This window comes from Vidua chalybeata, chromosome 12 (assembly GCF_026979565.1).
Source record: "Vidua chalybeata isolate OUT-0048 chromosome 12, bVidCha1 merged haplotype, whole genome shotgun sequence".
Taxonomy (NCBI): domain Eukaryota; kingdom Metazoa; phylum Chordata; class Aves; order Passeriformes; family Viduidae; genus Vidua; species Vidua chalybeata.
The window spans coordinates 18176538-18191933 of NC_071541.1; the positions used below are offsets into that span (position 1 = coordinate 18176538).

General features: G+C 39.5%; 1 protein-coding gene across 5 annotated transcripts in view; it reads left to right on the forward strand.

The window, feature by feature from the left end:
- The window catches only part of ATP2B2 (ATPase plasma membrane Ca2+ transporting 2), a 397314-nt gene that overhangs the window by 364587 nt on the left and 17331 nt on the right, over window positions 1-15396 (forward strand). For all 5 annotated transcript variants that reach the window (XM_053953504.1, XM_053953505.1, XM_053953502.1 and 2 more), the window contains 4 exons: window positions 3869-4082; window positions 6517-6728; window positions 8332-8439; window positions 12082-12264. In XM_053953504.1, coding sequence (XP_053809479.1) covers window positions 3869-4082; window positions 6517-6728; window positions 8332-8439; window positions 12082-12264 — 717 coding nt within the window. The remainder of the gene's footprint in view (window positions 1-3868; window positions 4083-6516; window positions 6729-8331; window positions 8440-12081; window positions 12265-15396) is intronic.

Below are 15396 nucleotides of genomic sequence, written 5' to 3' on the forward strand. Positions count from 1 at the left end.
GCTGAGCTGGGCTCATTCACCTTATTTTTAATTAATCTAATGCAGTTCCCTCTTGCTGTCTTCCCTGTGGTGCCCACTGCACACTTTTAGTGTGGTCAGGGTGTGGTGGTCTTGACCAGTTTATGTAGAATTGTCCTTTCTCTTCTGCAGCCACTGCCTCAGCTTAAACCCACCGTTTGTTTTTCCAGGGGATTTATGAGCTACAAACTTTTATATTCTGACTTCACTCTCTGAATAACAGTTTTGCAGAGCCCCTGATTGATGCAGTGAGGGTGGTTCTTTGGAGCTCTGCCTACGATTCTTGTGAGTTTTGTGCTTGCAGTGAGTCACTGCTCCACATCTCTGGGTGTCCTATAGAGCCCTGTATGGGTTCACCCCGCTCCCCGTCCCCAAAAAACACACAGCACCCAGAGGATATCAGCTCATTACGTTTGGATCTGTCCAGAGCGATCTGGCTATGAACAAAATGAAGATTTTAAAATGCAGCTCAGTCAAATGGAAACAGTTTTTTACTGGAGCCACGAAGCAAGCGGGTTTCTCTCCGTGCCAGGTTCTGTCTGTGGCTCCAACTGTTGAGGCAATTGTAACTCTTCAAAAGGGTTGCACTGAAGAAAGGGAAGACAAAGACTGTGTTTTAACATTTTACATTCAAATTATTATTCTTGTGCTTTGAGAGAGACTTTTTGTTTTAACAGACATTAGGAGCTGAAAACAGTGACTCCATAGGACATTATGTTTGGAAAATTAAATGTTAATTAAAAGGCACTGTAGCAATGAACTGCTGCATGAATCACTGATTGTTTTTACAGATCTTGCTCAAAAAAAATGAAGATGATCTATACTTACATGTAAAAGGGAGTAATTTACGTGGTTATAATGTTTTACTGCAGAACTGTACTTGGCAAATTCTAAAATAATAGCACTGGCAAACTTGAAAAAGCTGTAATATAAAATCAAAGTCTGTACTGTTTAGCTTTGTTTTGGCAAGGCATGGGAATGGAATTGAGGATGCCACTTCCATACAATTAGCAGACAGTGTGATCTAGCAGCACAGGGACTTTTTTTTGCATTAATGTATAGAAAAGTAACTCCCAGAAATGCTCATTTTTATGAATCCCTGCATGTGTTCTGTGGCAAACGGGAGTAAAGAGGTAAGAGTGAAAATACCTTTTTGTTCCCTTGTAGCTTGTCATCTAAATCAAAAGTAACAAGCTCTAAAATTTGTGAGGCTCTGCATGTCACAAAAGATTTGTAGTTTATTTCCAGCCTTTGGCGATTTGTACTTTTAAGTGTTTCCAAGATGAAGTGTAACATCACTTGATTTAAGGGACATTTTCCTTTTACCTCTGGGCCAAGGCTAACCTATTCCAAGGTCAAGTGAGAGGAATTTGATGAATAAGTGGGGACTTTGGGTGGTTCACATCCCCAAAGTTTTCAGAGAGGGAATTAAGAATTATTGGCCAGTCAGTTAGTGGCTAAAACACAAAGAAAAGAAGGTTGATTTGCATCCCACTTGCATAAGTGACTAAAATCTGCAGTGGAAGCCTAAGCTCCTCAGCTGATATGTATTTTCCTCAGTTTCCACCAACTAATCAGAAATCAGCTAGAGTTACAGTGGAAATTTCATTCCACTGCCTGCCCAGACTAATGTGTATTTAATGTTTTGGCTTCAGCCTCGAATGAGCTCTCACACTCCACTGAGCAGTGTAGCACTGCCAATAATAGATAATTATTAGGGGCACCACAGCCACCCAAGGTGATTGGCAGTGTGAAATGGTGAGAACATGTTGTTGCCAAAACTGATGACTGCCAATTACAGTTGTGTGATTTAGAGACTGAAATACCCTGCCTTTTCTGTTCTGCTGGGAATATGGCAGGCTCTGATAGACACCTGAATCTCTGACTCGATCTGTTAAATGTAACAGGGAAATTTGGTTTTATTGACGGAGAATTCAGTGCGTGAAGTGGAAATGGAGTTTTTGTAACAGATCAAAGCAGAGAAGGTTGCTCAAACTTATTAATGAGACAGGCAAAAACGTGATAAGGAAAATTGTTCAGCAGAAAAGATATTTTCCTTTTTACCTGTGTCCCATCAAGAGTCTGTGAGCCCCAGCCACAAACTGCTTTTTACTGCAAGTGCTTTCTTTGTGGGAGCTATTAATGTTATAAAAATGAATGAAGTCTCAATTTGGGATGAAGAAGTTTGGGATCACCTTCAGTTTTTTAGCATTGTCTAAAGACAAAGACATTTCCTCTTTCTGCATTTCAAATGAGTGAGCTGAGCTCTCCAGATAAGCCCAGTTAATGCAACCCATAACCAAGAGGTCAAGGATCTATTAATGCTAATTGTCCTCCTTGCCGTGATGAACCCAACCTGTGAGACTGGAGGAGAAACAGGAGGTTGCTTTTCTCCATCCTTTTGAATAAGCCAAAAGTTTTTTTTAATAAATGGAATGCATCAAAATCTGTGTAAATGTGTTAAAAATGTGTTTTTAAGGGGAAATAATATTTTACCTCAAGGGAGAGTTGGAATCTAAACCAGATGCTCAGGAGACCAAAGCACTTACCCTTGTTTTCTATCAGTCCTTGGGATACTGAATGCATGTTCTTTTATGGTATTTCATTAAAAATGAACATTTAACCCTTTGGAGAAATGGGCAGAGTTCTCAGGGAGTTTTGTTGGCTTTGCTTTGGTTTGTGTCCTGTCCTCTACATTGTTTTTGTGTTGTTGCTGCAGCACCATGGTAATGAAATACATAAAAATAGTGCTCCCTCTCCCAGCTTTTACACAACAGAGTAACTCAATTTCATGATGAAATTTGTCATGTTGATGCCTTATTACTTTGTTGATTCTTTTTTCCCCTCATAAAAATGGTCTGTTTGGAACAGGAAGCAGACCTTGCTAACGCTGCCTGTTTTATACGGAGTCTAAAGGCACGGGAGTTTGAGTTTTTTTGTTTTTCCTCCCCTGGCTCCTTGAAACATTTCTCTCTCCTCACAGCTGCCCCAGTGAGTTACACATCAAAACTTCCAGCAGTTGTCCAGCATCCTCCTGAGATCTGTGTAACTTTGCTTTATTTAGTTAATTTTGGGGTTTTTAAACATGACCTAAAGTCCTCCCTGTATTATGACCACAGACTTTATGGGATTGTGTGAGGAAAGAGCTCCTTCTAGTGACTGGAGAGCTGCTTCTGAAACCACAGCCTGCATCAAACCACCAGTATTTGGGGTTTTCATTCCATTTCCATAGTGCCAAATATGCTTTCCTTTTACTATGAAAATAATAGGTTGTCTTGCTTTTGCACATTTGATATAGTTTAATAAGTTTCAGATTTTGTTTTTTTTTGTTATGTCACTACTGTTAAAGATCTTCTTTAAGTGTAATGTATCAAGATGTCACTGTAATTGTTCCATAATTTTTTTATAATTTCAAGCTATCTCTGAAGAAAAAAAAAAAAAAAGACAGGTAGGTTTTAGTATAAAGGAAATGTTACTTTATAATCTGTTTCAATATAATTTTTCTTCCAAGAGAGAAACTTGGATTCTCTAGTAATATCTAATAATTTCAGCTGAAAATTCAAGCATGATGCACGAAGGAACGGAGAGCATTGCAATAGGTGCTGGAAGGAGTTACTGTCATGCTTGGTATGAATTTTGTGGCTGCAAATGGTGCTGATTAAATGCCTGCAGGGAGATAATTTCTCTCTGCTCAGATCATTGTGCTCCTGGTCCTGCAGAAGGAACGGATGAAGGGTCCCAAAACAGAAGAAGAGTCCTCAGTGCGGGGATTTCTGAGTCCCGTGGGAAAAATGAGCCCCCAGGCAGGCTTTTCCTGTGCAATACAAACCTCCCTGATTTTTCCCCTCAGGACTCTCCCCTGAAGGCCGTGCAGATGCTGTGGGTCAACCTGATCATGGACACGTTTGCCTCGCTGGCGCTGGCCACGGAGCCGCCGACCGAGGCGCTGCTGCTGCGCAAACCCTACGGCCGCAACAAGCCGCTCATCTCCCGCACCATGATGAAGAACATCCTGGGCCACGCCGTCTACCAGCTCACCCTCATCTTCACCCTGCTCTTTGTCGGTGAGAAGCTCGCCCAGACTCTGCTCAGCTCATGAGCAGCTGGGTTGTGCGGCTGAAGTGTCAAAATGCTTTAAATGTAACGAATTAATGCGCGCTTATTGCCTGCCTTTGTTGTCCTTAAACTTCTTCTTGGATCTTAGGAAAAAGATTTGCACAGAAAGAGTGATAAAGTTCTGGAATGGCCTACCCAGTGTGGTGGTGGAGTCACCATCCCTGGATGTGTTTAAAAAAGACTGGATGTGGCACTGGGTGCCAGGGTTTAGCTGAGGTGTTGGGGCTGGGTTGGACTCGATGATCTTGAAGGTCTCTTCCAACCTGGTGATTCTGTGAATTCTGTGAATCCTGGTTGATGGGATGGGAAGCACAGCAGATGGCATCTTGTAGTCACTTTCCATGTATTGTACCCTTGGGAATGGCCTCATTGAGCTTTTTTCCCCTCGTGAAATACAGGTTTGGGCTTTGGCAAAAGTTTGTATCCAAATGCAGCAGAGAAGGTTTTGCTGTAATAGGAGTGTCCACCCTGCTGCTTCTGTACTGAGATTTCATTGTGAGGCTTGTTGTGGTGAGCAGGGACTTAAAAATAAATTTAAAAAACTCTGCAAATCAAACAACAATAAAAATCAAGATCCATTTTACCAAGAGCAAAATGTTGTCCACAGTCCAGAAATAATGTTGATCTTAAGTGGTATAGAAAGTAAGTAATCAGTGTTAAGTGATACAAATAACACCCTGCTTTGACATTTAATTTCTGGAATGGATATTAAAAGGGGGCAAAAAGTCTAATTTATTGGATTACTGGATTCTTCTTCAGGCCTTGCTGGCAATGGATGCTTTTTATAGGTTGTATTTTGGAGAGGAGAGGGAAGGAGGAGAAATGTTTCTTGCTGCAGGGAATAGTAGGAGCTAATAATAGATTCTGTTGCTCCACAATAATAGCTGAACCCTCTCAAAGGACAGATGATTTTTTTTCAGCTGGGTATTGTCTTCTTGTCACTTTGTAGTCACTGTTAAATCACATGTGTTGTCTTTCTTTTTTTTTTTTTTTTTCCATTATACACAGACTTCTAGAGAAGCTGCAAATGTGAATTTATGAATTTTATGAATTTTAGGAGGTTTTTGTGCTCCATTGTGAAAGCCTTGTCCACTTTATGGCCATCTGGCAGCTTATTTGGGATGCTCAGAGGAGGCAATGATCTGTTCACAATGGAATTAAACCAAAAGAATTGCCAGGTTTCTGAAGAGAGGTGATCGCTAACATTGTTAGATTTACAGGGAATTTTGAGAATGTCTGCATTAGGTAATTGGAATTTCAGGTTCTCTAAAACAGATGAAAAAACTCTTCATAATTCATGTGATATGCATCTCGGAACAAGAACTTCTGTGAATTTTATGGAGAGTTAGAATGGCGTTTTGATGAATTTTATGGTTTAAAATACTTTATACTGAGCCAGATGAAAAGCAAACCAGGCTTTCCCCCCCTATTCTAATTGCTCCTGTGTGTCTTTGGAAAAATCCTGCATACTTTGAAGGACACATCCCAAACAATTTTCTGATAAGCCTTGGAAATAATAATTTCCTTTCGAAGCTCCATGAGACTCAGCTTTGCAGTGACATGATGTGCAAAACTCAGTGCCTCCATAATTAAATTTCAAATTAATGAGAATTATTTCTACTTTGGTCAATTCTTTTGTAGGAAGTTTCTTCAGAGACCAGTTCATCAAGTTTTTTGTCATTTTTATTTTTAGAAATACATTGTGTTTGAACATACAAAAAATAAATGTCTTTGAGACATCAGAAATCCAGAGTTCACTGTCTGGTCCTGTCAGACTGTGGTATTAAAAAAAAAAAATCTTAATTTTATTTTTTCAAGGCTCACCACATTTTTAGTTACTCATCTTAGGTCGTATCTTGCTTTTTGATTGGTCAGATCTATGAGTGAAAGCCAAAATATCAAACTAAACAGCAGTACCTGCTGCTGCCCAACCCCACATCTCTTTAATACCAGGAATGCTTGTGTTTTTTGTGATTGATATCCTTCAGTGCGTGGCAGAGGTTACTGGATTAGCAAATGGGTAAAACCTGATGAAGAGGAGTGGCTTCTAACCACTGTAGAAAATTCAAACACTCTGGCAATGACCTTAAGATTTTGTTACACCTGAAAGAATTGAGTGCTCAGAGTAATTCCTACTTGGGTAGGTAAGAGTAGGACTGACAACATTGTGTAGGTGTTGTTAGATAGGAGTTAGGTACTGTTAGATAAAAGTCAGCATTTAACAGCTTCTTGCTCAGTTGAGATGTGTTTTGCTCATTGGTCCAAGAAAAGTTTTATCTAGAAAAAGCAGAGCAGAGAAGGCAACAGGCTGAAGAAAACCCGGGGAATATAAACCAGTTTGATTCATTCTGGAGGAAACTTTTATTTTTGTCTTACACCTAGGTGAGAAAATGTTTAAGATTGACAGTGGGAGGAACGCCCCTCTTCACTCTCCTCCTTCCGAGCACTACACCATCATCTTCAACACCTTTGTCATGATGCAGCTCTTCAACGAGATCAACGCCCGCAAGATCCACGGCGAGAGGAACGTCTTCGACGGCATCTTCAGAAACCCCATTTTCTGCACCATTGTCCTGGGCACATTCGCCATTCAGGTAAAGCTCTGGGCAAGAATCGGTTGCTGTTCATCACAAATCCACTCAAATCATCACTCAAATCATCACAAATCCACTCAAAAAAATAAAACACAAAATTGCTGTTCTTCTCTGTGTTTTCCTTTTTTTCTTTGATTTTAAATCTAAGTGCTGCAGGAGGCCCATTTAATAGTAAAGCACTCATGTATTTTCCCAATAATACAAGTGTTAATAATAGAAAATGTTATGTAGCCATACTAATAAAACAGAAATTTTGATCCTTATAACTGGGTTAATTCTTAAATTAAACTTAGCATGTACAATAATAACAGCCATCATTGATACTGTAACTGGTTTTTAAAGAAGAAATTGTTTAATAGCATAACAACTTTTTTACAATTTTTACTATTTTACAATTATTTATTACTCCTTGAAAAGACAAATATACCTTCAAACAGCTGATGCTGAACTGTTCTTCTGTTCAATGTCACTGCTCAGTGCTGCTCAGTATTCCCAGCAATGATGCCCCTGGACTGTGATTCCTCATGTTCCTCTCCTGAGTTTGCTGCCCCATCACAAGTGAACATGATCACAGTAATACATATTTTTCCCAAATTTTTCTTCTGTAAGAATTCCCCCTTCTGCTCCTGCATCCATTCTTTTGCTGGCATCCATCCTGTACTTGATACTATTTGATATTATCATTTAGAAATCTGTTTTTATCTTGCCATTATTGCTCAGCTCTGCAGTGGCAGCTCAGCATTGGCACCTTTCTCCTGGGAGGAGGAAAGAGCAGTTTGAGCTTGGGCTACAGTGATTTGAAAAGGGAAATTTCTCAATAAACTGAATATTGGAGGAAGGGCAGCAGTGATAGGAGCAGAACTTCACAGCGATGGTCTTTAACATCTAATTCAAAATCATGAGTTTAAAACTTGGACAATTTAAATCTCTGGATGCAATTTCAGGTCTCTGATTTTGCAGCAGCAATATTAACAAGAAATATCAATAATATCTGATTTTCAGCTAGCAAAACCTTCTCAGTCTGCTCAGACTGTGTGTTGTTATCCTGCTGAAGGTGTGGGGTTCTCCCACCACCTTCCTCCAACAGATCTAGAGTTTTCTGTACCCTCTGTCTCTCCATGATGCACATCTGGAAATGCACAATAAAATGTTACTCAGAGGGAAAAGCCTCTCTTGCACTGGACATTCCAAAATGAACTGGATCAGGGTCAATAAAGCAGGAGCTGGGAGAGCACATGGGGACTGTCCTGTTCTCTTTTTTCCTGACCATTCGTATCCGACCGCTGTTAAATATGAGGTTGAGGAACTTCAGTCTGAACTGCTATTTCTTTTTTCTCACTTTTAATTGGGGATGCAAAAGTTTGTGAGGTTTGATGGGGTTTTTTTGGGACCAAAATTTTGCAGTTTTTTTTTTTTTTTTTTTTTTTTTTTTTTGGGTTTTTTGGTTTTGGTTTTGTTTTTTTTTTTTTTTTTTGGTTGGTTGTTTTTTTGATTTTTCTTTTTTTTTTTTTTTTTTTTTTTTGGTCTGGCTGTGTTTGTTTTTGTTTTGTTGCGTTTTTCCCCTCAAAAATTGACCCTTTTTCCTCCGTGCTTCTCTTTGTAGATAGTAATTGTCCAGTTTGGAGGAAAACCATTCAGCTGTTCTCCCCTGCAGCTGGACCAGTGGATGTGGTGTGTATTTATTGGATTAGGAGAGCTGGTGTGGGGTCAGGTAAGCATTCAGGAAGCTGCACATTCAAAGGTGTGATATTGTTGATATTCCTCTGATTTCCTCTCTCAGTGCCCAGTGCAGCCCTCACTGAAACTCAAGGTGCTCTCTGAGAGCTTCAAGGAGAGATTTATTAGTAAGGATGATTTATCCCTCTGTTCCTTTGCGGCTTTTTGTTAATTTTCAAATCTTTCTAGCAGGGTGTGCTATCACCAGGGCCATCTTCACTTAGGCTTTTTTGTGAAAGATGTTGAGTCACAACTTCAGTCTTTTAGTCACAAAAAAATGCAGCAAAGGCAAATGCACTGTGACCTTCCCTGGAATGAAATTCCTCCTGTAGGATATGGCAAATGAGTTCCAGTTCTAGGTCAACCAGCTCATTCCCTTGCTGAAATTGTCATTCTGGCTACTGCCATAGGAAAAATTCCAATGCCTTTAAAATATTTCTGCAGTGATTCTCCATTCACCTAATTCTGGGTGTGCAGGATGGAAAAGGGAGTTCAAAAACCAAAAAAATTTTGCCCTTAATAGCTGTAGAAAATGGCAGTTAAATTAACATGTGCTTTTCAATTTCTGCCATATCCTCTTTCATCATAGGCTAATATAGAATTATGTATTGATGAAGAAACAAATGTCAATGAGATGATATTAAATAAATTGGGATTAACTCTCTGGAAGTGATATACACACACACAATCAGTATTAACATTCTACATTGTTCTTTTATGTGCAAACACAGGTTGCAAAGTTCATAATAATAATATTTTTTCACCTCTGAATGCACTAACAGGGTATTTAAGTTGTTGCCACCTGGTGCAGTAAAGAAAATGTGAAGTTACATTTTTTTCTCTCAGATGTTAAAAAGATTTGTAGATCCACAGTTTGCCTCTATGAAGAGTCGAGAAATTGCCCACTGCAATTGAATTCTGCTGTGGTTCTACTGGAATTGTAGTGAATAAATGCTTACTTTCAGTTCTGATTATTTGTTCTCTTCTGGGAAAAAAAAATCACCTTTTTTGACAGTTTGACCTCAGTTTTCCTTAGAAAAAGCTCAGAATCAGAACAGCTTTTAATGCATATCTGGCTGAGAACCACCACTATTAGATGATTCTGCTGTAATTATTACTTGAGGTTGAGATTTGACTTAAAGCCTTGCAGGAGGAAGACCTAAAATCAGTTTGATAATCTCAAAAAGGAAAGATTTATTGGCTTTTTTCCCCCTTCTGTTTGGAAAAGATACCAACTTTTGGAGAAAGGGGAAGTCAAACAGGGAGGGGGAAAAGAATCCAAACTGCTTCATTCAGCTGTGAAAATTTCCCACAGCCTTTGATCAAACTTTTTGGCTTCTAAATTTTGTTATCCATGGTTATTACATAACCACCAAGAACTAATACTAATGTCAGCAATTTTTTTTCACTTTACTTGCCCCTCACTTTATTGTGAGACCTTAGACATTAAGTTAAAACTGGTATTGGAACACCTCCACAGTTTTAGCACTGAGAAGAAAGCAAATACAGAGGGGAAAAATATCTGTCTTGTGGTCAGTATTTAGTGACCAGAAGAGAAAATAGGATGCTAAAGCAAATCAATTGTGTCCATATTTACAGTCTGTGGCAGGCCTTTCTTCATGGAGCTCTTCAGTGAGAGAGAATTCTTTTCCTTTAGCAGTGATGCTTCTCTTCTGTCTCAGCCTTTTCTCTGCTGCTGTGACTCTTTCTAATTCAGCACAAAACAAATTTGTTATTTTTATTTTTTTTTTAATCCACGTGCTGAACCTGCTGTTCTTGTGAGCCATGAAAGGCAATCAAGATTTCCAAGTTTTGGTGTCAAAGCAGGCACTTCTGAAAGGAATTTAAGGAGAAGTTTCCAGCAAGTCAATTTGAGGTGCTTGGAGAGACAGTTTTCTGACAGCTCCCATCTCTTCTGAAAACCAAGACTTTCTGAAGTATTTCATATCCCATTCCCAGACTTATTGATCACTTATTAAAACTGTGATCATTTTTCTGGGAATAATATTTAGTTCTTTAACCTGCATCTATTGAGTCTGTGTCCTGAACTGGGTGGGTGTTGGCAGATACAGAAAATAAATGAATAATAAAAGAGCCATGTAAACACCTTAAGAAAAGAATTAGAGCAGAGTCTCATCAGCTTGGCTGAGGTGCTGCTGTGTCAAACACAGTCCTGACCCAATAGAGTTATTTTTATTAATATTGGCTTAAAAATCCTTTATCACCATCATTTTCATCAGATCCCAGAGTTTGCAGTAGTTTCTCTCTGTAGAGTGCTGGCATTGTAGTTTGAAAGTTGGGAGGCTGAAGGACTTTCAGTAAGTATTTAATTGATGAGCATTTCCCCTTTCTTTTTCTCTCCTCTTCTGTCTTTGCTCATGCCACACCATTCATTTTCCAGGTTTGGATCTTGTTTTTCAACCCCCCTTTAAAGAGGTTTTATGGTAGTGTAGAAGCTGGGTTTGGTTTGGTTATTTTGTTATTTTGGTTTTTTTGGTTTTTTTTTTTCAATCTGTCTTTAAAACATTATAATAAAACTGGCCTTGTGGATTGTGAAGCTCAAGGAGACCCTCAGCAAACTCAGAGGTTTGCTTTCACCCTGAAAATATCCAGAACCTTTCCATGTGTCTTCACTGCACCCATTCCAGTTTTCCAAAGCTCTCCTCACCAATTTTCTGGCAGCTGTCTCGGTTCTCTCTTCATTTTTCATACATCTGAGCTCTACTGTTGTGGTTGCTCACTGCTGAAAAGAAGACAAAAAAGAAAATTGCAGCAGTTTTTTGCTAAGTGGGTTTAAAAATTTGCTTTGCAGGAGATTTGCTTTAAGCATTCAGTGTGTTCCAGGTAATGTCTTGTTTAAATTGCCATGATTGGCTCCTGGTTTTATGCAAGGAATCAGAACAAAGAGAAAATGACTGCCCAACAGGGTAACACTGAAATGGATTTAAAATAATTGTCCAGCTGCAGTATCTACAATTTTAAAAGATTATGCTCCTGTATTAGTTACTTCCAAGGACCACTTGGGTGAGCAAAGAGAATAAGAAGAGGGGTTAAGTTAATCAGAATTTACTGATGGTAAGGACAGAGTGAGAGACAGCCCTATGAGAAATCCAACAACCAGATGCACACCTTTCAGAAAACTCAATTTTGATAAATGCCAGAAAAGCATCCCATCTGCTGGAACAAAGGGAACCTGAATCCATGAACCAAGGGAGTGTGAGAAGATTTATCAGCATGAGATACAATGAGTTTTCACCTCCTATTACCACAAGTTATTGCAAATAACCAAACTCTAATTGCAGAGCTATCAATCTGCTTAAGTTTTCTTTACATCATTACATTGAAATATTTCCATCTTGTTTTACCTTCTATTTGTTTAATTGATAAGACTTTGCCCAGCCTTGAACCTGCTCCACACTGTGGTTTGGTGGTGCAAGTCATGCTAGTTGTTTACACAATAAATTAAATATTTTTGGGACTAAAATGGAGTTGTCCAAGTGCAAAGTGCTGTTAGGAACAGGCTTAGCTCTCCTTTATAGACCTCACTAAAATATGATTGCTCTTCTGTAACTAGCAGATTGCTATACTGTTGCTCTTGAATGAGGCTTATGTTTTCAGTACTTTTTTATAATTTTAGGTCATTGCAACCATCCCAACAAGTAGGCTAAAGTTTTTAAAGGAGGCAGGGAGGCTCACTGAGAAGGAGGAGGTCCCTGAGGAAGAGCTCAATGAAGATGTTGAAGAAATAGATCATGCAGAGAGAGAACTCCGACGTGGACAAATCCTCTGGTTCCGAGGGCTCAACAGAATCCAAACCCAGGTATGCTAAAAATAAATGCCCACAAGGTCTGGAAACACCCAAAGAAATGATTAATGTGAGATCAAGGCGAGCTAACGTTAACAGGAAAGCCACGGAGTGGCTGTGTGTGTGGAGGATGGCACTGGTTAATTGCTCCCGAAGGAAAAACATGAAAAACAAAAAAGGGGAACTGAGCAAAGGGGGTGTGTGCAGCTGAAGAGACAAACTGAAAAGATATTACATGATCAAATGCAAAACCAGGGATCTGTGATTTGGGAATACCGTGACTGGATGTTCTTTTTCTCCTAGAGTGATGACAGCTCATAAAATTGTGCTGCTTGGCCAATGTCAGCTCGCAGAATATTATGAAAGCTTTCTAAAATGTATTGCCTGATTTGCTAAAAAAAAAAAAAAAAAAACCTTGTTGCTGCCATTGCTGCACTAACAGAATAATTGAAATTGAGTCTGAAGTATGATGTACAATTTGATTAAAAAAATAAATCTGTTCAGTTCTGGCACTGCCACACATCGATCACGATTAAAAGGGATTGATTTCCTTTCCTATTAGGTAATGAAAAATGTGGTTCTGGATTTTAGTAGGAATTAAGCAGCCATTAAATATTGAGGTGTAAGAGTTGGCTATTAGGAACGATTCCTGAGAAATATCTTTCCCCAACTTTTGCCAAACACAAAAATCCACGGCATTTTTTAATATACCAGACCTTTGCACTGAATCATGGTGCTATATATAGTGCAGGTTAAGGAGCTGTGAAATTTGTCCTGGAGTGCTGAAGAAAATAATGTGAAGTATTTTGCCTTTTCCATTGCAGTGAAGTGTTTCATTGCACTCAGGTGTGCTCTGCTTGATCTTTCTAAGATCAAGTATTTCTGCCAGCTTGCAGCAGAGAGCAGATATCACCACATCAGATGTGCGTGTTTTACATGAGCCTGACAAGAAAAAGAGGTGAATAATGAAGAAAAAGATCTATTTTCCTTGAAAGAGTCTTCTAAAGAACATTTTTGTCTCAGAAGATTTGGGGGTTTTGTCTTCATCCAAGATAAACAGCACATTCTGCTTTTTCACATCTACAAATTGATACTTTTTTTTGGGAGGGGGAAGATGCAGCCATGAATTTAATAAAAAAATGATGGAAAGAAGTCAAATTAGGGCAGTGCGGTCTCTTGGCTGCATCTGCAGAGCATAAAATGTAGAGAGATTAAGAGCTGGGGAATTCCCGGGGTTCTGTGGTAAGTGATTAAATACGGATCTTCAGCTCTGAGCTTGTGTGTCTTGACTCCATTGAGTCAGGAGCACTCATCACTAGAGAAAATTCAAATTTCAGTAGTGACAAACAGGTACCCAGGTACTGGTGACCTTCAGGGAAAGATGACCTCTAAATGTGCACTCTTTTCTCCCTGGTGGCTGTAGGAGGAGTGTTGCCTGTTGGCACTTCTGTCAGGATGTCTTTCTGGTTGGGGTGAGTGTAAACAACTTCGAGCAACACAAAGCAAATGACATCCTTCCAGTTCTCTTTCTAGTCTGAGAGGTAGCTTTTAGTTCTGCATCTCTTTGACCACTTAATTCACAGAGAAATGATTCTTTTCCACTACTTAAACCCAAATGAACATTAATTATGTCTCTTTGCTAACATCCACCTTGGTTTCCTTTCTGCTCTTAGTTGTAGAAGCACCTCTAGTAGGATGTCTCCCTCCTCTCTGCTAAGAGACCTCCGTGATTTTTCTTCTCATTTTATTTACTCAATGACTTTGATTTTTTTTGCATCCATTTCACATCTGTGGAATGAAAAAAAAAAAAAAAAAAAAAAAAAAAGAAAAAAGAAGATGGGCCAACAGATTGCAAAGCAGTGCCCAGGTGTGCAGTGGAGAGTGATGGACTTAGGTCAAATTTGACCCCTAAGCTGTGTGTGGGGCCCATTCAGGTGGATTCATTCCTTTATAACACATTTCTCAAGAGGCCAGCAAAAGAAGAGCTCCTGGAAAGGTTTGGGATACCTTTAGGATCCCTGGGAGGATTTGCAGGAATCCTCTGCTGTCTAATGCACTCCTGGAGATGTGGAAGAAGAAGGCAGAGCATCCCCTCATTTTACATCTCTGAGGATGGCAGATCAGGATGAAACTCTGGGCTCAGGACCAGATTGGTCATTCAATCCTAACAACAGCATTTCCCACACTTGTGCTGTAAACTGGACTATTTGCCTTCATTTTCTCTCCAGTCACTCTTGGACAGGTGGCCCCAGCTCCCAGCAAAGCCTTCACTGCTGAAACAAAGGACCTACAACAGGCTGGGTGCTGTTTTCAGACAACCAGCACACCTTCCCTGGAGTGCTCCCGTTTCAACCCATCCAAGCTGACAACGCAGTCACTTAAGGAAATTTTGCAGTGTTAATGAGACTTTTTTGGCTACATCCTCTCTCAAACAGAGGCTTCAACCCAAGGCACCAGAGGAGGGATTTCCACTGGGATTTTTCTGTTTCTATAAAAAACACACATAAATTTACTTGAAAGAAAGGTGTGTGAAAGATGCACATAACTAGGCTGGAGACTGGCTATCGACTTCTGATGCTCTTTTTGGCCTCCTTTTGTTCATTTAGATCTTTTGTTGTCTGATAAATATACATTAGGGAATCTCTGATAGATATACAAGAGGGAATCTCTGATAAATATTCAATAGGGAATCTCTGGTAAATATTCAATAGGGAATCTCTGGATGGATGTGTGCTCCCCTTCTCTGAATGGAAATGTTTCCTTCCTGGAAAGCTCTCTCAGATGACCACTCAGGGGTGAAGCTTCACAAATGGCTTAGAGATGCAAGTTTGAGGAGGATCTAAAAGGGGTCTGAAATTGCAGAGACAGGACTTTCCAACAGTTTTCCGCATTTTCCCCTAAGTTTTTGTTGCCGTTCTCACAAATTCTTCATTCTGAAGGAAGACAAGACTGATCACACCCTCTTGGCAGGTCTAACAGCCTTTGGGAAGTTCATCAAGCTCACCTTCAGGCCAAACTGCATAATCTGAGAAAAAAAAAACAGAAAAGAACCCCCACATGTCACCTCTTTTAATTGTAGATCGAAAGCTTCTCCAGTTCCCTCACATTTGAGAATGGAAATGTTCTGAAGTGAGGGGATTCAAAAAC